This window comes from Populus nigra, chromosome 16, assembly GCF_951802175.1.
Source record: "Populus nigra chromosome 16, ddPopNigr1.1, whole genome shotgun sequence".
In the NCBI taxonomy this organism is placed as follows: Eukaryota; Viridiplantae; Streptophyta; class Magnoliopsida; order Malpighiales; family Salicaceae; genus Populus; species Populus nigra.
The window spans coordinates 11,672,653-11,694,427 of record NC_084867.1 but is presented as its reverse complement, the minus strand read 5'-3'; the positions used below and the strand labels follow the sequence as shown (position 1 = coordinate 11,694,427).

General features: G+C 36.6%; 2 protein-coding genes across 2 annotated transcripts; both read left to right on the top strand.

Moving 5' to 3' along the window:
* Positions 1 to 287: 287 nt before the first annotated feature.
* Positions 288 to 7,013, top strand: LOC133676215 (uncharacterized). The gene is made up of 3 exons (XM_062097837.1): positions 288 to 649; positions 1,129 to 1,339; positions 1,960 to 7,013. The coding sequence occupies exons 1-3, from the start codon at positions 491 to 493 to the stop codon at positions 6,726 to 6,728; spliced, it is 5,139 nt and encodes a 1,712-aa protein (XP_061953821.1). The 5' UTR covers positions 288 to 490; the 3' UTR covers positions 6,729 to 7,013.
* A 6,638-nt stretch (positions 7,014 to 13,651) lies between these two features.
* LOC133675251 (uncharacterized) lies at positions 13,652 to 20,111 on the top strand. Its single transcript, XM_062096574.1, has 3 exons — positions 13,652 to 14,022; positions 14,465 to 14,675; positions 15,124 to 20,111. The coding sequence occupies exons 1-3, from the start codon at positions 13,864 to 13,866 to the stop codon at positions 19,890 to 19,892; spliced, it is 5,139 nt and encodes a 1,712-aa protein (XP_061952558.1). The 5' UTR covers positions 13,652 to 13,863; the 3' UTR covers positions 19,893 to 20,111.
* Positions 20,112 to 21,775: the final 1,664 nt, after the last annotated feature.

The window sequence follows — 21,775 nt, the reverse complement described above, 5'->3', positions numbered from 1 at the left end:
TAGATTTTTTAATCTTAATGCATTTTCTAGGAACTCGTTTTTTTTTTCCATTCTCAATAAATGAACATTCTTTCTAATTTTTTATTAAAAAAAGGAAGAAATCGAAAATGAAAAAAGAAAACGGTTTATTATTATTATTATTGAACAGACGCAAAGAGTCTGCATGTCTACTGTATCCCTTTATTTCCGGTTTTTTTTTTTTTTTTTTTTTTTGCAAGTCAATGCTTTTCCTCTTTTTTCTCTTCCACATCAATGCTTTTCCTCTTTTTTCTCTTCCCCATGAAGGAGTCTTCTTAGTTTCTAGTCTGCCTATCTCCCTTCACTTCACTACTCACTACTACCGCTCCCGCTACCTTCTCCTCTTTTCGAGCTTTCTTTGTTTCCTTCTACAAGTTTGCTTTCTTCTCTCTTTAAGACTGTAACTACTCAATTTCGTGTTTTTCTTTTTTGGTTTCTGGGTGTTTTTTCTTTTCTGTTTGCAAGAGCAACAATGGCAACTCCAAAACAACACATAGAGCACATAAGAAAAACTACATTCTCAATAGGAGGAGAAAAGAACCCTTTGGCTCCTATGCTTGATCAGGCTGTCAAGTATCTTTCTGCTGAACTCTACGCTAAAGATGTCCACTTTCTTATGGAACTCATTCAGGTTTTCTTTCTTTTTTATCAATGTGACCAGACAATGCTGTTTAGTATGTTCAACGTTGCATGTTTTACTTTATATTTTTATTTGCCCTTGATCCATTCTTTCTCTTTTAATTTTGTAGTCACTGATTGCTTTGCTAGTGATTAAAGTTGGAAGCTGCAAATTTCTGTTGTTTTTTGTTTTACTGAATTGAAAAGCTAAGAGTCAAGTTGAGTCAATGACTGTTTTTTTTTTTTTTTTGCTGTGGCTTTCGGTGAAAAAATGGGTTCTTGTTGTTTTTCTAATTGAAATGAAGTCATTAAGCTACCTAATTTTGATCATTCAAGGTCTTTAACAGTTAATAAAAATGAAGAAGGAATGGATTGCTATCATCATAATTTGTTGAATTTTGGATATTTTAATTTTTGTAGCAGTTATTTTGATCTGCTATAATATGCATAGTTTACTATCCTTTGATTCCAAGGTGAATATTCCTTTCACAGAATGCTGAAGATAATGAATACTTGGAACGGGTGGATCCTTCACTTGAGTTTGTCATAACATCTCGAGATATTACAAACACTGGCGCACCTGCTACTTTGCTCATCTTCAATAATGAGAAGGGTTTTTCTGCAAAAAATATCGAGTCCATTTGCAATGTTGGAAATTCCACTAAGAAAGGGAACCGGAAGCGTGGCTATATTGGGGAGAAAGGTATTTTCCTTGCTCAATTTCTTGTGCAACAGTGTATTTTATAAGTTGTGCGCACTTCCGAGCTGCCGGCTTATTTCTTGTGTCGTGTTGTTTCTCGGTTGTGTGACTGGCTAGAGTCTTATAGCTTCTGCTGGATCGGGGATCCTGATTCTGAATGTGTTTTAGTACATTTTTGTTTTTTAGTCTATATTTGCTTCAACGACAAATGAAAAACTTGCAACCAAGCATCTTAGAAACTGGTAAACCCCTGTCGTTTGGTATGGAAACTCAACTAATTGAACCTCGTAAACATGTCTGCTTAAACATTGCATTGCCAAGGCGTTGAGCGAAGCACAACACAAACATGCAAAGCATATGTGATGCATTCAAGAAAGGTAAAAAGTAAGGGCTGGAAAAAGAAGAATGAAAAGATATTAACTTTGGAACACAGGTTACTACTGCATTAACCATACATGACTAATGGAGAGCTCATGGAATGACCATGAGCTGGCTAATAAATCATGATAGAGGTGGATAGGGTTTGCAACTGTACCATTTAGTAACCCATTAGTGAGCCTGTCAGCACCTCATATTTATCTTCAATTCAGTTCTAAGAAACTTTGTTTTGGTTTGGTATGCAGGAATTGGATTCAAGAGTGTGTTTCTTATTGCTGCTCAGCCCTACATATTTAGCAATGGCTATCAGATACGATTCAATGAAAAGCCCTGTCCACACTGCAATCTTGGATACATAGTTCCTGAATGGGTTGATGATAGCCCATCTCTTTCTGACATAAAGCAGATTTATGGTTCCGCTTCTACCCTCCCAACCACTACACTGATTTTGCCCTTGAAGCCTGACAAGGTGAACCCCGTGAAGCAGCAGCTGTCGAGTATTCATCCTGAAATCCTTCTGTTCCTTTCAAAGATAAAACGCCTTTCTGTGAGGGAAGAAAATGAGGATCCCAGGCTCAACACTGTTAGTGCAGTAGCTATTACGAAAGAGACAAATTTCGTGCAAAGGAAAAACATGGATGCCGAGTCCTACACGCTCCATCTGTCTGCAGAGGAAAACAGTGATGAATTTGAAAAAGAATGCAGCTACTACTTGTGGAAGCAGAAATTTCCTGTCAGGGAGGAAAACAAAGTAGACATGAGAATGGAAGTGGAGGACTGGGTGATCACTTTGGCTTTTCCTAATGGAGAGCGCCTCCATAGGGGAATGAAGTACTCTCCTGGAATATATGCATTTCTTCCAACCGAGATGGTGACCGACTTTCCCTTCATAATTCAAGCAGATTTTATTCTAGCTTCATCAAGGGAAACAATACGATGGGACAACATATGGAACCAGGGAATTCTTAATTGTGTTCCCTTTGCTTTTATCGAAGCATTAGTCTCATTAGTCAAAACAGTGGATGGTGCACCAGTATCTAGTCTGCCTCGAATGTTCAAGTTCTTGCCGGTCCATAGGTCCCCCTTTGAGAAGTTGAATTCTGTGAGAGAATCAATTAAAGCGAAGCTGGCTGAAAAGGATATCATTCCAAGTGAGTCATACACAGCACAGCAGTTCTTTCATAAACCACGTGAAGTTGGCCGATTAATGCCTGCTTTCTGGAATATACTGAAGAAGACAAGGGAGCGAGGAGTGAGCTTGCACAAACTTTCATCCCATGGTTGCTATGTTCTGAATTCTTCATTTGATAAGCCAGAGTATGATCACATACTGGAGTTCTTGGGGGTGAGACCGGTAAGCAGTGAGTGGTATGTAAAGTGCATTCAAGGCTCTAATATTGTAATGGGAGTCTCAGAGGAAACATACCTGGAGCTTCTTCATTTCCTTGCTGTTAATTGGCAGTCCGAGTTTCACTGCTCAGGCATGAGGAACATTCCACTAATTAAATATGTGGGTGCCGATGGGAGCGTTTCTTTGTGCTCTGTTAATGAATCTGCTCAACGGAATAGTAAAACTCTGTGCCTATCACGTTACTCTTCTCCTGTCTCATGGTTGATTGATTGGAACAGGGAGTTCCGATGCATGGCAAATCATTTTTTTGTGCCTAGAACTACACAAGAAGTTATCTATTCATCATCTAACAAAGAACTGGTGTTAGAATGGCTTGAAGACCTGGTTGAAATCACTACTTTAAGCGTATATAAATATGCAGTTCTCTACCGAGATCAAGTCAGTTGCGACCAGAAACTTGTGATTGCCTATGCTCACTTCTTATATCACTCATTACTAAATGAATATCTATCGGAGAGGGAAGTTGTTTCTTTGTGTGGTAAAATGCCACTTGTTGATAGCTATGGCCATGTGATCAAAGCAAGGAATGCGGTTCTAGTCCCAGCTACTGAAAGCAAATGGGTGCAATTGATTGGTTCTAATCCTTGGAGGGGAGAAAGCTATGTTGAGTTAGGAGAAGACTACTTGCATCCTGCATATTTTGCTGGCACAAGCACGGTGGGAAACCAACTCATGAATTTCCTTGAAGATTATGTTAAGGCTTCTGATATTCCTCACATATCTCCCCCCAATGCTGGAATACCTACTGCGTCAACAGGACTTACCAAACAAAATGCATTTCTGCTGTTGGATTGGATTCGGGAGCTGAAACGGAGTGGAATTTGCATTCCAGAAAGGTTCATGGCTTGCATACAGGAGGGTAGGTGGCTTAAAACTACTATGAATGGCTCTCCTGGTTACAAACCACCATCACAGTCGTTCCTACTCGCTTCAAGCAACAGAAGCTCAAACTGGGGAACCATTTTGCAGAGTGCATCTGTGCTTGCCGATATTCCTTTGATAGATCAGGATTTTTATGGTCCTGAAATTACGGAGTATAGAGAGGAGCTACGGACAGTTGGGGTCATGTTTGAGTATGACGAGGCATGTGAATTTATCGGGAACCATCTCATGTCTTTGGCACCTTCATCCGCTTTAACTAAAAGCAATGTTATCTCCATACTGAATTTCATCAGATTTTTGAGGATTGATCTTCTTTCTCTAAATAAATTCATTGGCACAATTAAACAAAAAAGGTGGCTAAGAACTTGTTGGGGTGATAGGTCTCCGGTTGGATCTGTTCTTTATGATCAGGAGTGGACAACTGCGAGGCAAATTAGTGACATCCCTTTCATTGATGAAGATTACTATGGCGAGGACATCCTTTTTTTCAAACCAGAACTCCAGTTGCTTGGCGTTGTAGTTGGCTTCAATGAAAGTTATCAATTGGTTGTTGATTGCTTTAAATCGCCTTCATGCTTATCTACTCTGACAAAGGAGGCCTTTCTTCTGGTTTTGGATTGCATGCATCATTCTAGTTCTGCTCACAAACTAGTTAATGCAGTGAAAAGTACAAAATGCGTAAAGACAAACTTAGGTTACAAATGTCCTGGCGAATGTTTCTTGTTTCATGCTGAATGGGGCTGTCTTCTAAAGGTTTTTGATGGTTTCCCGTTGGTTGATAGTAATTTCTATGGAAGCAGCATCATGTCTCACGATACGGAGTTGAAGGAGCTGGGAGTAAAGGTAGACTTTGAGGATGCTGTCAGAGTGTTTGTTCACACTTTTATGAAGCGGGCATCTTTGTCTTCCATTACAGAGGAAAATGTGTTTTCATTCATATCATGCTACAGAAAACTGAAGGGAACTCCAAACAAATTTCCTTCAGATCTCAAGAAGTGCATCCGCGAGGTGAAATGGCTGCGGACTCGGCTTGGTGATTATAGATCTCCAAGAGATTGTATTCTGTTCGGTCCTGAGTGGGAGTTAATTTATCCAATCACTCGCCTTCCGTTTATCGATGACAGCGACAAATACTATGGGAATGGCATTCATGAGTATCGAAAGGAGCTGAAGAGTATGGGGGTCGTTGTTGAATTTAAAGCCGGTGTGAAGTTTGTGGCTGCTGGTCTTCGCTTTCCTCAAAATCCACGTGACATAGCTCCCGGGAATGTGCTTTCATTACTGGAATGCATCCGTGCTTTACTGCAGGAAAAGGACTACTCCTTTCCCGATGCTTTTCTGAAAAATATTTCTCGAGGATGGTTAAAGACCCATGCTGGTTTCAGGTCTCCGGGTAACTGCTGTTTGTTCAATTCCCGGTGGAGTTCCTACGTGAAGCCTACTGATGGACCATTCATTGATGAAGATTTTTATGGTTCTGACATCAAATTGTATTCAAAAGAGCTCAGTGCAATAGGAGTTGATGAAGAAAAGGTTTGCTCATTGCTTGCCAGTCATCTTGATTCCCATTCTGAATTCGACACTATAGTTCGAGTATATGATTGTCTGAGAGAAAATAAGTGGAAACCAGATAGTGATGCTACCAGAAAGATTTGGATTCCAGATGGACTTGAGAATGGAATGTGGGTTGACCCAGAAGAATGTGCTCTGCATGACAAAAATGGTCTCTTTGGTCTGCAGCTGAATGTATTGGAGAATCATTATAAGCCAAAATTACTTCATTTCTTCTCCAGTTCATTTAATGTTAAATCCAACCCTTCATTTGATGATTACTGTAAGCTTTGGAAGGTTTGGGAAAGTTTAGGAAGACCATTGACACATGCTGAGTGCTGTGCTTTTTGGGAGTGTGTTATGATGCAGAGGAGCTCAAGGTCAGAGAGAACCCTTGCTGATGATTTGGTAAAGCTACCTGTTGTTTTGCGCTCTGGTGAAATTCTGTTGTCCAGCAAGAGTGATGTTTTTATTGCTGATGACCTTCTATTAAAGGACCTATTTGAGAAGTTCTCATCGCGCCCGATATTTGTATGGTCTCCTCAGCCAAACTTGCTTTCTTCGCCTCGAACTAGGTTGCTTGAAGTCTACAGGAAAATTGGGGTTCGCACTGTATCTGAATCAGTGCTGAAGGAAGAATTGTCATTGGCAGATGGAGTAGAACTTAGTCAGATGGATTCGAGTGATGCTGGGATTGGAAAGGAGCTGATTAGACTGATTCTTGGCTTTCTAGCAGATCCTTCTCTTGATATGGAAGCAACAAAGAGGCATGGAGCTGTCCAGTGCCTCCTGAATCTTAAGGTGCTGGAGACTATGGAGCCAATTACTGTAATCTATAGTTTATTGCTTTCTGACGGGGAACCTCTGAAGGTGAAAGCAAGCCGTATGATTCGCTGGGATAAAGAGTGTTCAAAGTTTTTCACACAGAAGATGGATAAAGCTGGCGGCCAGAAAAATCTTATTGAATATGCAACCTCTTTTTCTGAAGTAATAGCTCGGGGGGTGTTGTGGGATAAAGAAGATCAAATAAAAGCACTCTCTGAACTGATCAAGTTGGCTTTCCTCCTGAATTTTGATGAACAAGCTGTTCAATTCTTGATGAAATCTAATAATCTTCAAACTTTTCTGGAGGACGAGGAGTTCCTTAATGCTGCCTTCCCTTCTGTTTAGGTACGTGTGAACCCCTTAATAGTTACAAGTTCACAACCTTCTGTTTTTGTCCTTTGCTTCTTCCAGCACCATTTATCTGTCTAAGCAAGTATAATTTTGTTAATATGTATGATGGTCTGAACTATTGGATCAAATATGTTACGGAGTTCAGCGGTTAAGCTGGTTCAGTCCGTCTACTATCTAGTGAACTTGGGTGGGTGTTTTTCAGCTTTGTTTGCTTTGCAGCTGTATGCATGGTCATTTTGAATTATAAAATGGTGTGTTCTTAAATATGTTTGATGGAAATGTTCTGCCCCTGCCCCTGTGTGCTCGGAACTCATGCATGTCCTTATGCCATTTTGATTTAATTCTTCTACCTGGGATGAGTCTTGGTAGACTTCTGTTTGTGCTAAGAAATATTATAAGATTTAGAGGCATATAGGCCCAACACAACTGCATTGCAGGACAAAAGTGGAGCTCGATATTCCTATACATGATCATGCTTTATCAGAAATCATGCAATCAACATTCTAATTGGAGAACTCCTATCGCAGAGCTTTGCATATGGAAAATCGATATAGTACTGCTCACCTGGTTTTATGTGCCATAATTGCCTCGTAATATAATTTAACCACGTTCATTGTTTGAGTCTTTGAGGTATATAAACTTGCTGTTTGTTTGATGTGAGCAAATAGTGAGTGCCAATAATATTGACAGTCCGAGATCTTTGATGAAGATTTTGTGGATTTGTCATAAGCATTTTGGAAGAATACATAATTTTTTTCTTTTTGTCTCTTGGATTAGAAATAAAATTGTTTTTTAAAAAATGGAGACTGATTTCATCACTCTAGGAAATTTAGTTGGGAACCTGATGGTGCCACTGCCTAAATAATTTGGATACTAAATGCTAATGAACTCGGTGGAGTTTAATCACCCCAGTAATGAGTCTCTGGCCTCCTAACAAGGTGGTTAGTAGCAATTGAATATTTTGGAGAAAACCATGAAGTATAATCACCATCATCAACTTTTTCTGACATACCCGCAGATAAAAGTTTTTTTAGTTAGGTTCACTGTCCTTGAAATGAAACCAGCTATTGTAAAGCTATAGCATGCGTCTATCTTCGGGGGGAAAAGTGAATGCAAGACTGAGCAAAGCACAATATATTAGGGATAGAGTGAGGCCTCTTACGAAAGTGGCAGGTATGGAGAGCGGTGGAACTGTGTCCTATCGAATTTCAGTCCCATTTTGCTGAAGGATAATATCTGGAGTAGTATTATGGACAGCATCAGATAAGGGCACCTTCTGAGCTGATCAAATTGGCTCAGTTGCTGGAATTCATCAAGGGAACGCTCAGGTTTCTGTTGAAGCCCAAGAATCTGAATATTTGTCACTCGGGATGATAGGTTTTGCAAAACTCATCCAAATTGCACAGCAGTCCTTCGGAACTTCAATATCTTGTGAATCTTCTATCGAAAGGGCCAAACATCATTAGGAGCTTCAAAAGGTCTTGATGTGTATTCCGCTTCCGTACAACGTCACTTTCAAATGAACACCAGCATCAGATTTATCCAAATTTCGTCAGATCATTGGAAGTTGGGGCAAGGAAAATGGTTGCCTAGAAAACTTTTTCAGAACACAGTAATTCACATCTATATAGCATGATATTCACGGCTGAATTGTTAATATGAAACAGAGCACTTGATAAAAGAAAATTCCCAATTTCCCATCATTGCAAAGAACATGACTCGTGACAACAAAAGCAGCAAAGGGAAAACAAAAAAAGGTCTACGGGATTCCTTCACTCTTTCTAGCAAACTTCTTAATGGATAAGAAGACGAGCTTTGTGATGGCCGCCTGTGCAAGTTGGACAGTAGCATGATTTTAACTTTCAGCAGATTCTTTCCTTTAGGAACGCCCTGAATCTTCTCCGTTTTCTTTCCAAAGCTCCCCGAGAGCCGAAGGAGAAAAATGAAGAAAATATAAGCTTTTTTTCAACGAAAGCAGAAGCAATAAAAACTTAATCTGTATGCTCATCTAAATTCAGTTTGTGATTGCTTATCAGAGAAAGTTCCGGTAGATGTATGATATAAAGAGGCTCAAGGATTGCTTATAGAGCTGTTAAGTATTGAATAACCTAAAAAATTTGTCACTAATCTACTATTTAAGTAGATTAAATTGATTTGATTCACTAATCGATTTTTGTTTTTTTTTAAATAGGGTTTAAATTGTGAAATTAATTTGACTTAAGCAAATAAAAATACATCATTTACTTGATTTGTCATCATTCATAGTCCATAAAAAAATTTATTTCAAGTATACTTTAAGTGAGGTTCAAAATATTATTTATGTTATTTTTTAATATAGATATTTGTTCATGATCGTGAAAACCCCATATAAAGTGGGGAAAAATGATTTATAAAATATAATTCTTGATCAATTCAATATTAAAAAATAAAATTAAAAAAATTATTATTAATATTAATTAAAAGATCAAATTACCTCTAAAATTAAAAAAAAACTCAGTTAAAGGCCCAAGTTAAGTTACAAGAGTGATTTTTTTTTAAAAAAATAAACCTAATATTAAGTGTTGTTTTGTGTTTGGTTGTGCAGAATCACGTTGATTATGATATTTAATAAAAAGTTAATTAATTTATATTTAAAATTTTTAATGGTACTTGTAAATATGGTAATAGTTGTTTTTTAAAATATTTCTTATTCATAAATTTTTTAAAATAATATTTTTTATTTTTAAAAAGTTATTTTTAATATCAACATATTAAAACTATATGAAAATATAAAAAAAGTTAATTTGAAATTAAAAAAATTAATTTTTTTCAAAATATTTTTTGAAAGGTAAAAACAGCTCAAAATTGAAAAGTTAATCAATTGCCCTTTTAGGTTTAGGCAACCAATTCATAGAGAGAGCTATTTCAGAGAATTAAAGAAGAAGATGAACAGTTTATATTCAATATGCTAGACTCTGGGGCTCTGGTGCCACTTCTACATCATCGATCTTCTTGCGAGGATATGCTCCTGCGATCTTTATCTCTTGGAGAATGATTTTGACTTATGTGGTTTGCTTCAAAACAACCACATAAACAAACACTTTTAATATATAATCAGGAATAAAACAGTATGATTTGCACATGAACTTTTATATATATATATATATATATATATATATATATATATATATATAATCCATTATTGGTGCTCCATCAATTTCTGCAACTTCCATGCCTGTAACAATCATAGCAGGCACAATCTCTCTTGTAAGCCTAACAATTGCATCTTCAGCAGCGTTCATGTCGAGTGCTTTCATTCCAGGAACACTATCAATCATGCCAATACTCTTCAATATCTCTTAACACCAGCAGCTCCAAAAGGCCCGTCATGTCCACAAGAACCAACCACAACCTTAGCCTCCATAACATTAGGGTCCGTGCAAGATTGAGTGTCATGGTTCATAGACACTAAAGCCAAATCAGGGAAATTGTCTTAATTCCTCTTACAAGAAATAGAAATAAAGATTGGGGATTAATAAGAAAACTAAAGAAAATTAAAATTCTAAAATTAAAATGTAAAAGATAATTTAGTGTATTTATGTTCGGTTCAAATGGATTGTTCTTTTAACAAATTAGATTCATCATCAAAATAAAATAAATATTTTTTAATTCAAGAAAATACTTAAATTCCTTTGAGCTATGAAGATAAAAAAAGATCAAATTAGTTAGAAAAAGGCCCTAATTAATTCCTTAACATCAATGAAATTAAAGATCGAAAAGCAATTTTTATATTCGGTGATGAAGGCTTTAATAGCAAAAAATAATCAAGTATTCCAAGTTATCGTTAAAAAGTTTAATGACTTTTAGTTGTCTTATTCTTAAAAGTTAAATCAATCTAATTTATTTATTTTATTTTTTTAATTAAAATCAACAATTACAATTTGAAAAATTTACAAAAACAAAAGCATACTTATTACATAAATCATTCAAAAAGCTTGAATGAAAATAATAGATTATATACCAAATTAGACAAAATAAATACTTATATCTAAAAGTGAAATTGAAAATATCTTTTCTCGCAATCTAAAATAATAATAGAATAAAACTCCTCTGAACCGAGAATCAAAATTTAGTTCATAGTTATTGGGAAATTGAGAAAAATAAAGAAAAAAGAATGCTGCAAAGAAAACAAATTATTTCTGCCGTGAATTGCTTTCTTTATTCCCTTCCTTGTTCTTTGTGTGAGAGTTTTGGATTTTCTTGCCTGTGAGGAACCCTCACTTCGTAAATTTTTGCCCTGCTGCAATGAACTTTATTTGATTTTATCCTTCTACTTGGTAGCTAGACGAACAGGATTCCAACTAATTTTACATTTTAACCTTGACACTTATCTTTTATCAATGCTATCTGCAGAGAGCTCATAGCCAAAGAGTTTAGTGCGCGGGAAATTTGGAAAAGATCCCATAGTGGAGACAAGCTTTTTGCCTGACAGGGGTGATGGTGATGTTTCTCCCTCCCATTTCTTCCCTCTTCTACCTCTCTCCCCCCCCCTCCAATGCAGTTAATGTTAAATAAAATCCTTCATTTGATGATTACTGTAATCTTTGGAAGGATTAGAGAAGTTTAGGACATCCATTGACACATTGATACAATTTTAAAATTCAATCTGGTTTAACAAATTAATATCCGAGATCTGATTCTAAAACTCAACCAAACTCAACCAAACTTAATAGTTTAATTCAGGACTTGATTAATCTAGAGTTTTGACCAAATTTTACATCTAAAAAATCGAAGTTGTAATTGACTTAGTTAAATTAGAGTGACATACCGTGTTAATCTAAAATCCAGATAACCTAGTGTAACTTCGAAGAGACTCAACCTTTTTTAAATAAAAAAATCAACTTCTCGTGTCTCTTTTCCAGTAAGTTGCATGGCATCTTGTGCCTTTTCCGGTGTATTTGTAGGTTTTGGTGTCTTTCTTTGGTTGCAGATCTCATGAATATATCATAAACATAGGGATACAGTCCTTGCATCGATCTGGATCTATGTTTTAAAACAACAAAATAAAAGGGAGGAATTAAGATGAATATTGGAATAAAAAATAAAATCCACGAATTGAATTGAAAAAAGAAAAGGATGAAGACGAAGAAGTGAAATGAATACACAAAAGATAAAGAGCAGCACCTGGTGTGTGTGTGTGTGTGTGCGCACATCTCTTTCCACCTGAGAGTTTTCTATGTGTTCTTATGCCATTTTTAGGCAATTGGCAGTTAATCTCCTGTGGTATTGGATGCTATAATTATTATAGCTTATTTTTAGAATTTCTTTTGAAGGATAAAATAAAATTTTAAGGAAATTACACTGTTTAAAAGAATATGAAGTCTTATATCATTCAAAGACAAAGAGAGTGAATGAGATTTGCCGATCATACAGAAAAATAGGACCTAGGGTTTGAGTTCTTGCTGCCGGGGATAATCTCCTACAAAATTTCTTCAATGTTCATTATTATAGCATCCTTATTATTAAAAAAATTCAATTTTTATATCATATTATGTCTTAAAAATATTATTTAAAATTGTGATAATGATTTTTTTTAAAGTATATTTTGTTTAGAAATATATTAAAATAATATTTTTTATTTTTTAAAAATTATTTTATATTAAAATATTTAAAAACACAAAAAAATAATATTAATTTCTTAATTTATTTTTTAATTTTGAAGTTTCTGTATACGATACGGATTTATGGATGGAGCTTGGATCGTCCAATGGACTCGATAAAAATCGGGTGTACGGGCTCACCAACACTACGACCGATAACTTGCGGGCGGCTCGTAGTCTCAATTGTTGGGAGCTTCCAATCAGTATCGAGCACCCAATCTAAGGAGTTTGTGGCCTTGCAGCAACACACGACTCATCTCACAAAAAAATACAAGCAACTATCAGCGAATTATGAACAATACACGGCTTATCTCACCGAAAAATACGAGCAACTCTCGACGAATTATGAGCAACTTCGCCAAATGGTCATGAACATTACATCACAGAAGGATGATACATGTGCGTCCCTTTTTGGCCGTATGGTCTCGGAAACAACGAGCCTCCTCCTCTAGCTCTGCCATTGTTTTAGTTTAATATTTTATTGGAAACACATTAAATTTGTAACGAATATTATTTAACTTTATTTCTTTATTTTTGATGTTTAATAAAATTTTATTTGCATACTTGGTTTTTTTTACTATTAATTTACATAATTTTATATTATTTATTCTAAATAATTAAAAAAAATCTTAAAAAACCCCACCGACATGATTTATTGATAGAATCTCTCCATTGGCATTTTACCGAGAATTAAGAAACATTTACTAAAAATACCACAATCACTAACGCCATCTTTTGTCTTAAAAGACACATCTTTTGTCTTTTTATTCTCATGACTTGTTGTATTTGACACTTTCTTGCTTTTCCGTACGAAAATCTTTTAATCACGCTAGACCCCGAAGATCGCTCGTTCCCTCAGGAGTGATTTGAATTTCCACGCTGTTTGGGTAAATTTAAGGGAATTCATTTTAGTCCCTGACCTGTGTGCTCATTCTCGATTGAATACAAAACCTGTAGATTTTATAAATTTAATCCCAATCATTTCAAAACATTCTCAATCAAGTCTTTTTATTAATATTTCTTCGAATTGATGCATAAAATATGCACAACAGATAAAAAATACATTTAAAAAAAGACAAAAGTAATCAATTGACAAATGTATGAAAAAAAATAAGTGTGGAATGGAATGATAAAATTTATAGGTTAGGGATGCAATTAAGAATCGACATATATTCCAGGGCTAAATTGATGTCCTCCCTAAATTGACTCCTAGAAGACCGAGAGGCAGTGATTTTTTAAGAGGTCTCTCGACTCTCCCCTTCAAAGCAAGACCACGGTGTCTAATGACTCATCTATAGCTTTCCACTTTATTCCCCCCATCAAGACCAAACTTGCTTTCTTCCATGTTAAGCTTCCAATATTCACAATCTCTCCAGTACTCTTCCCTCTTCATAGCAAGACCACACCACTAATTTTTCTCAAGGCTTGAAATTCCATCTCGGTTTTAATTTCACATCTTTAATGTATTGAATCCTTTGGTTTTCGTTGCAATGGCGAGTCCGAGAGAACACATAGAGCACATTAGAAAAACGACATTCTCAATAGGAGGAGAAAGGAACCCTTTGGCTCCTATGCTTGATCAGGCTGTCAAGTATCTCTCTGCCGAGCTCTACACTAAAGATGTCCACTTTCTCATGGAACTCATTCAGGTTTTTCTTTCTTTCCTTTTCTTCTTTCTTGTGTTGGTTTTACTTAATTATCTGTTTGTGGAGTAAAGAGAATAATGATGTGTTGACTTGGTGGTCAATGACTTGCTAATAGTTTTGTTCCCATGCTGAGCCTTGAATCTTGGTGTTTTCCTTAATTCCAAATAATTAATATACTAGGGAGTTATGACAGCCGCACAATTACTAATTAAAGCCACTTGCATCACAAATTACGTAAACATTGCATTTCCTACATTAATATCCTTTCAACCTCGTACGTAGGGATTACCGTTTATCTTTTATATGGAACTTGGTCACAAAACAACATTATACATCTCGTGATAGCGAGAAGGTGTAGACCCTTTGCTCGAGTTCGTGTTGCTTAATTCTCAGGTACTTAAATAATGGATGTGTAATTTACCAAGTGGTGAATTTTCATTCTCAGAATGCAGAAGACAATGAGTACTTGGAAGGTGTAGACCCTTCGCTCGAGTTCGTCTTGACATCTCGTGATATAACAGCCACGGGGGCACCAGCCACTTTGCTGATCTTCAATAGCGAGAAGGGTTTTTCTGCTAAAAACATAGAGTCGATTTGCAGTGTTGGGAATTCCACTAAGAAAGGCAACAGGAAACGTGGTTATATTGGGGAGAAAGGTATTTTTCTCACTCACTCACTCCTGACTAAATTTCAACTAGTAGCCTCCCAGGTTTAAATGGAATATTTATCTTATATGTTTATGCTGAATGTGAATAAAATATTGAAATGAGACCATTCTGCTCAATGTTGAAAATTTCAGAAAATCTTTTGCTATTGTCAACGTCGTGGTTGATTCCAAAGATCACAAAGCAGAAGTGATTCTATAGTTCGTTAGTTCTAAATCAGCAGGGCCAATCTTAAGCTCCATGCCCATGTGCGTTTAATTACTTGTCGTTCATGATAAGTATGGAGAACAAGACTTGTGATTAAGTTATTTATTAAAGTAGATTTCTCTACTTGACTCTGAATTTAGTGCACGATCTTTACCAGCTTTAGCCATAGGAAAGGTTTTATACTGTATGTTTAATGTTGTTCTAAAGTACCAAACAATTGGTTGATTTTCAGGAATTGGGTTCAAGAGTGTGTTTCTGATCACTCCGCAGCCTATCATATTCAGCAACGGCTATCAGATACGCTTCAACGAAAAGCCTTGCCCCCACTGCAATCTTGGATACGTTGTTCCTGAATGGGTTGAGGAGAATCCATCTCTTTCTGACATTAAACAAATATACGGTTCCAATTCAACTCTTCCGACAACAACAATAGTCTTGCCCCTGAAACCTGACAAGGTGAAGCCTGTGAAGCAGCAGCTGTCCAGCATTCATCCTGAAGTGCTTTTATTTCTTTCGAAGATTAAAAGCCTTTCTGTCAGGGAAGAGAACGAGGATCCTAGGCTCAATACAGTGAGTGCTATAGCTATTACAAAAGAAACTAATTTCAGGACTAGGGAGAGCATCGATGCTGAGTCCTACACACTCCATCTGTCTGCGGAGGAAAACAGTCCAGATGAGCAAGACAGAGAATGCAGCTATTCTGTGTGGAAACAGAAGTTTCCAGTGAAAAAAAAAAACAAAGTCGAGAAGAGAATGGGAGTGGAAGATTGGGTAATCACTCTGGCTTTTCCTAATGGAGAGCGTCTCCGTCGAGGAATGAGCTTGCCTGGAATCTATGCGTTTCTTCCTACGGAGATGGTCACCAATTTCCCCTTCATAATTCAAGCAGATTTTATTCTGGCATCATCTAGGGAAACAATACTTTTGGATGACAATTGGAATCAAGGGATTCTTGATTGCGTGCCGCTTGCTTTTATTAATGCATTAGTGTCGTTAGTCAAAATGAGAGAAGATGCACCGGTGTCTAGTCTGCCTCGATTGTTCCAGTTCTTGCCAATCAAGAGTTCTCACTATCCAACACTTAATGCTGTGAGAGAATCAATCAAAGTAAAGCTGGCTGAAGAAGAAATTGTTCCAAGTGAGCCTTTCACAGAGCAGAAGTTCTTCCACAAACCATCAGAAATTGGTCGAATAATGCCTGCATTCTGGAGCGTGTTGAAAAAGGCAAGGAAGGAAGGGGTGAGATTTCATAACCTTTCATCCCATGGCTGGTATGTTCTGAGCTCTCACTTTGATAAATCTGAGTATGATCATATACTTGATTTCTTGGGCGTGGGACATGTGAACAATGAATGGTATGCAAGGTGCATTCGGAGTTCTAATCTCTTAATGGGTGTCTCAGAAGATGTTTATCTGCAAATTCTTCTTTTTGTGGCCAATAATTGGTGTACGAAGTTTTGCACCACCACTATGGGCGACATTCCACTTATAAAATATGTAGATCGTGATGGTAGTGTGTCTTTGTGCAGCATCAACGAATCAGCTCAGAAGAACAGTGAGAGGTTGTTATGTCGATCACATCAAACTCGTTATATATCTTGGTTGATTGATTGGAACAAGGAATTTGGATTTGTTGGAAATAGATTTTTCCTGCCGAAAAGTACACAGGAAGCCATCTATTCATTTTCTAAGAAGGAGGCCATCCTCCAATGGCTTAGAGTTGAGGTGAAAGTTTCTGAGATAAATTTACGTGGCTATGCAGAAAAAGTAACTAATCATCTCAATGATAATAGGAAGAACACCATCGCCTATGCTTGCTTCCTATACCAGTCATTTTTACGGGGTTATCTGAATGCAGAGGGGGTTGATTCTTTGTGTGGTAAAATGCCAGTAGTAGATAGCTATGGTCATGTGACCAAAGAAAGGAGTGGAGTTCTTGTCCCTGCTAACGGAAGCAAATGGGTGGAGTTGATTGGTTCTAATCCTTGGAGGGAAGAAAACTACGTCGAGCTCGGAGAGGACTACTTGCATCCGGCATGTTTTGCTGGCACTAGAACATCAGAAGAAAAGTTTATGGAATTCCTTATTACTCGTGTCAAAGCTTCTGATATTCCAAATATATCTCCTCCCAATGCTGGAATACCTACTGTGTCCGGGCCACTCACAAAACAGAATGCATTTCTGCTGTTGGATTGGATTCGTGAGCTAAAACGCAGAGGAATTCGCATTCCAGCAAAGTTGTTAACATGCATAAAGGAGGGTAGCTGGCTTATGATTATAGTTAATGGTTCTCCAGATCACAGACCACCATCACAGTCATTCCTACTTACTTCAGATGGTGGAAATTCAAACTGGGGAACGACTTTGCAAAATGGAACTGTGCTTGTGGATATCCCATTAATCGACCAGGGTTTTTATGGTGATAAGATTAAGGAGTACAAAGAGGAGCTAAAAACAATTGGAGTCATGTTCGAATATGGGGAAGCATGTAGATTTATTGGAAATCATCTGATGTCTCTTGCAGCATCATCCAATTTGTCCAGAAGCTATGTGATATCAATACTCAATTTCATCAGATTTTTGAAGCAAAACTTTCTTTCTCCGGATCACTTTGTTAGCAAAATGAAAGAAGGCAGATGGTTAAGAACTTCCCATGGTTGCACGTCTCCAAATGGATCAGTTCTATACAGTGAGGAATGGAAAACTGCAAGGCAAATCAGTAAAATACCCTTCATTGATAAAGATGACTATGGTGAAGAAATTAATTGTTTCAAAGCAGAACTTCAGTTGCTCGGTGTCATAGTTGACTTCAATGGGAATTACCAGATGGTTGTTGACAACTTATTGTCTTCATTTTCATCTTCTCTGACAGCAGAGGCTCTTCTATTTATATTAGATTGCATGCATCATTCAACATCTTCAGACAAACTTGCCAAAGCTCTTAAAGGCGTGAGATGTGTGAAGACAAATGTCGGTTACAAATCTCCAGGTGAATGTTTCTTTCCTGATCCTGAATGGGGCTCCCTTCTAGAGGTTTTCAACACTGTCCCAGTGATTGATCATGATTTCTATGAAAGTCACATAACCACTCGCAAAAATGAGTTGAAGCAGCTGGGAGTAAAGGTAGATTTTGAGGAGGCTGTCAATGTGTTCGTCCACTCTTTCAAACGACAGGCATCGTTTTCTTCCATTTCAAAAGACAATGTTTTTTCATTCCTGTCGTGCTACAGAAAGCTAAAGGAAAATTCTCTTAAATTTCCTTCAGATCAGAAGAAGTGCATCCGCGAAGTGAATTGGTTGAGGACTCGGCTCGGAGATTATAGATGTCCAGGAAACTGCATCCTGTATGGTCCTGAATGGGAGTCAATCCTTGCAATTACTCTCCTTCCGTTCATTGATGACAGTGACAAGTTCTACGGGAAGGGTATTCGTGAATATGAAAGGGAGCTGAAGAAGATGGGAGTTGTTGTTGAATTTAAAGCCGGTGTGGAATTTGTGGCTGCGGGTCTTTATTTTCCTCTGAATCCTTGTCACATAACTTCTGAGAATGTGCTCTCTTTGCTGGAGTGCATCCGAATCTTATTGCAAGAGAAGGATTACTCCTTTCCTGACACTTTTCTAAGAAATGTTCGTCGAGAGTGGTTAAGAACCCATGTTGGCTACAGGACTCCAGACAACTGTTGCTTGTTTGATTCCAAATGGGGTTTGTATTTGAAGAGCACTGACGGACCTTTCATTGATGAAGTGTTTTATGGATCTAACATCACATCATATAGGGAAGAGCTGAGCTCTATAGGAGTTACTGTTGAAGTGGAAGAGGCATGCCCATTGCTAGCCAGTAACTTATATCACCATTCTGATTTTTCCACTATTGTTCGAATATTCAAATTTTTGAGCAAAAATGAGTGGATGCCAGAAAGTGATGCAACCAGAAAGATTTGGATTCCTGATGGACAGGAGAACGGTAAGTGGGTTAATCCAGAAGAATGTGTCCTGCACAACAGAGATGGTCTTTTTGGTCAGCAGTTTAATTTTTTGGAGGAATACTACGAGCCAGACTTGCTTTGTTTCTTCTCCACTGCATTTAATGTCACTTCTTATCCTTCTTTTGATTCTCACTGCAAGCTTTGGAAGGTTTGGGAAACTTCAGGATACCAATTATCACATGCTCAGTGTTGTGCATTCTGGGAGTGTGTTATGAGTCGATGGAGCTCAGAGGTGGAGACAACTCTTGCTGATGGCTTAATGAAACTGCCTGTTCATTCTGGCTGTGGAGAAATTTTGTTGTTAGACAAGAATGATGTTTTTGTAGCTGATGACCTTCTTCTGAAGGAACTTTTTGAAAAGTTTTCTCCTCGCCCAGTACTTGTCTGGTATCCTCAGCCGAGCTTGCCTTCTTTGCCCCGAAGTAAGTTGCTTGAAATATACAGAAAAATCGGAGTTCGCACAATTTCTGAATCAGCGCAGAAGGAAGAACTGTCCTTGGCAGATGGAGTGAAACTCAAACCGTTGAATCCAAGAGTCCTTTTTATAGGAAAAGAGATGGTTCGCCTCATTCTTGGCTTTTTAGCTGATCCTTCTTTAAAAATGCAAGTGAAAAAGAGGCATGAAGCTGTTCAGTGCCTCCTCAACATCACTGCCCTTGTGACTGCGGAGCCAATTACTGTAAGCTATAGTTTATCACTCTCTTCAGGGGAGATTGTGAAAGTAAGAGGAAGTCGAATGATTCGTTGGGATAGAAAGAGTTCAAAGTTCTATACACAGAAGCCAGACAAGGCTGGTGGACCCAAAGTTCGCATTGAATATGCCACTTATTTAGCTGAAGCCATAGCTGAGGGCGTGTTGTGGGATAAAGAAGATCATATAAGCGCACTCTCTGAGCTGATCAAGGTGGCTGTCCTGGTCAGTTTCAATGAAGAAGCAGTTCAGTTCTTAATGAAGTCCAAGAATTTGCAGATTTTTGAGGAGGATGAGGAATTCCTTTCTGCTGCTTTCCCTTAGTAGGTGTCCAAAAAATATCATGCTACTGTTCCTATGTATAAATATGTAGTTTTCCTAAGAACAACCAGTTGATCAATTGCTGATTCTGGTAAGTCTACAACTGTCGGAGTAAACCTAACTATGTGTTTTCTGTCGTTCTTCGAATCGCAGCTAGCAACTATCTAATGTATACGCTTAAATGTATGCTTCGGCTATATGCAAGATGGTCATTTGTGCTTAGCTTATATTGAAATTTCCTTTGAGTTTTTCTGTCCCACCCTCTCCCTTTCCCGTAATGTGATATACATGGACGTCTGCAGTCCAAGAATTTGCAGACTATTGAGTCAAGCAAACCGGCATTTGGTCAGAAAAGAAAGGATGAGAAACACAATCATTAATGTGGTTGCATTTATGCTAAACATAGAAGCAAGTGTCGAAAATTCAGACTAGAACTGAACTGAACTGAACTGCAATAGAATTCTAGTCCACCAGCTACTAGTATCTCATCAAGCTTGGATATTCTTTTTAACTTTAAGAAAATGTGATCCGACCTGCGGGTCAATGATATTCTGTATGGTCTGTCTCTACATAAGCTGTGGCTAACGATTCCATGTCTTCACATGCATCTATTTAATACACGTACGGTAGTCTAATTGCATCAGTTATCTTTCTCAGTACTAAAAGTCTCTCTGCCGTATCCTTTGTCTTCTTACTTCGAAGACTTGTGCGGTTGAACTACACAGTATTTACAATTATCATAACATTGTTTTTTAAAGTTTTTTTTTTAAAAAATATATTATGATAATATATTTTTTATTTTAAAAAAATCATTTTTAATACTAGTAAATTAAAATAATTTTAAAAAATAATTTTAAATAAAAAAATTAAATTTTAACAAACCTTGGTATATACTCTCAGGGGCATAGTATATAGAATGCACCACATGTTTTTTAGTGTTAGTTAACAAAAAAAAATAAAAAATCGTGGCAGAAGTGGGAGGATCAATCAATAAATAAATTCCAACATGTAGAACACAAACAAGATGCACAATAATTATTTTATTTCTGATTATTTTTTAACTAATATTGTTTCATGTTTATAAAATCATAAATATCAAAGATCTTCTTGAATAAATTATATTTATGATAGGGTTGTAACTACTTTAATAAAACAATAAAAGTAAAACTTTAATGTCATATTATTGTATTTATAATGTATTAATAATCCAATGCATAATAATGAAATTCAAAACTATAAAAGTGATATATGTCATATTTAGTCATTTTATTATCAATATAGCTTTCAAAAGCTATATGAACAAAACTCGTTTAAATTATTTTTTATTTAACAATAATTTCAACTATAATTTTAACCAAATATATATTTTATATCAATTAACCACAACTAAAAAAAGATTTTTCTAAATTAATTTTTTTCATATCATAACTACAATACCACAATACCAAACACATTAGTGTTTAACATTGTAACAACGATTCTCATTCAAAGTTTTTATCATTTAAAAATACATCAAAATAATATTTTTTTTATTTTTTAAATTAATTATTTAAATCAGCATATCAAAACGATCCATAAAATAATGTTTTTAATTTTTTTTGCTCTGAATTATTTTTTTAGTATTTATAGATTGTTTTGATTTCTTGATATTAGAAACAAATTTTAAAAAATAAAAAATAAATTATTTTAATATATTTTTAAATAAAAATATACTTGGAAGGCTACTATTAACATTCTCCAAATACCCCCTCTAAACCTAGAACTGAATTGAACTACATTAAAATTGTAGTCCACCAGCTACTATATCTGAACAAGCTTGGATATTTTTTTGTAGTTTTAGGAAAAAAATATTGACCTGGCCCGCAGGGCAATGATCTAGTGATTCT

Bases quoted from the DNA above. Each gene is read 5' to 3' on its own strand.
- LOC133676215 (XM_062097837.1), top strand. From the start codon at position 491: ATGGCAACTCCAAAACAACACATAGAGCACATAAGAAAAACTACATTC. The intron at 650-1,128 runs GTTTTCTTTCTT...TTCCTTTCACAG, and splicing joins TTCTTATGGAACTCATTCAG to AATGCTGAAGATAATGAATA. The intron at 1,340-1,959 runs GTATTTTCCTTG...TTTGGTATGCAG, and splicing joins TGGCTATATTGGGGAGAAAG to GAATTGGATTCAAGAGTGTG.
- LOC133675251 (XM_062096574.1), top strand. From the start codon at position 13,864: ATGGCGAGTCCGAGAGAACACATAGAGCACATTAGAAAAACGACATTC. The intron at 14,023-14,464 runs GTTTTTCTTTCT...TTTCATTCTCAG, and splicing joins TTCTCATGGAACTCATTCAG to AATGCAGAAGACAATGAGTA. The intron at 14,676-15,123 runs GTATTTTTCTCA...GTTGATTTTCAG, and splicing joins TGGTTATATTGGGGAGAAAG to GAATTGGGTTCAAGAGTGTG.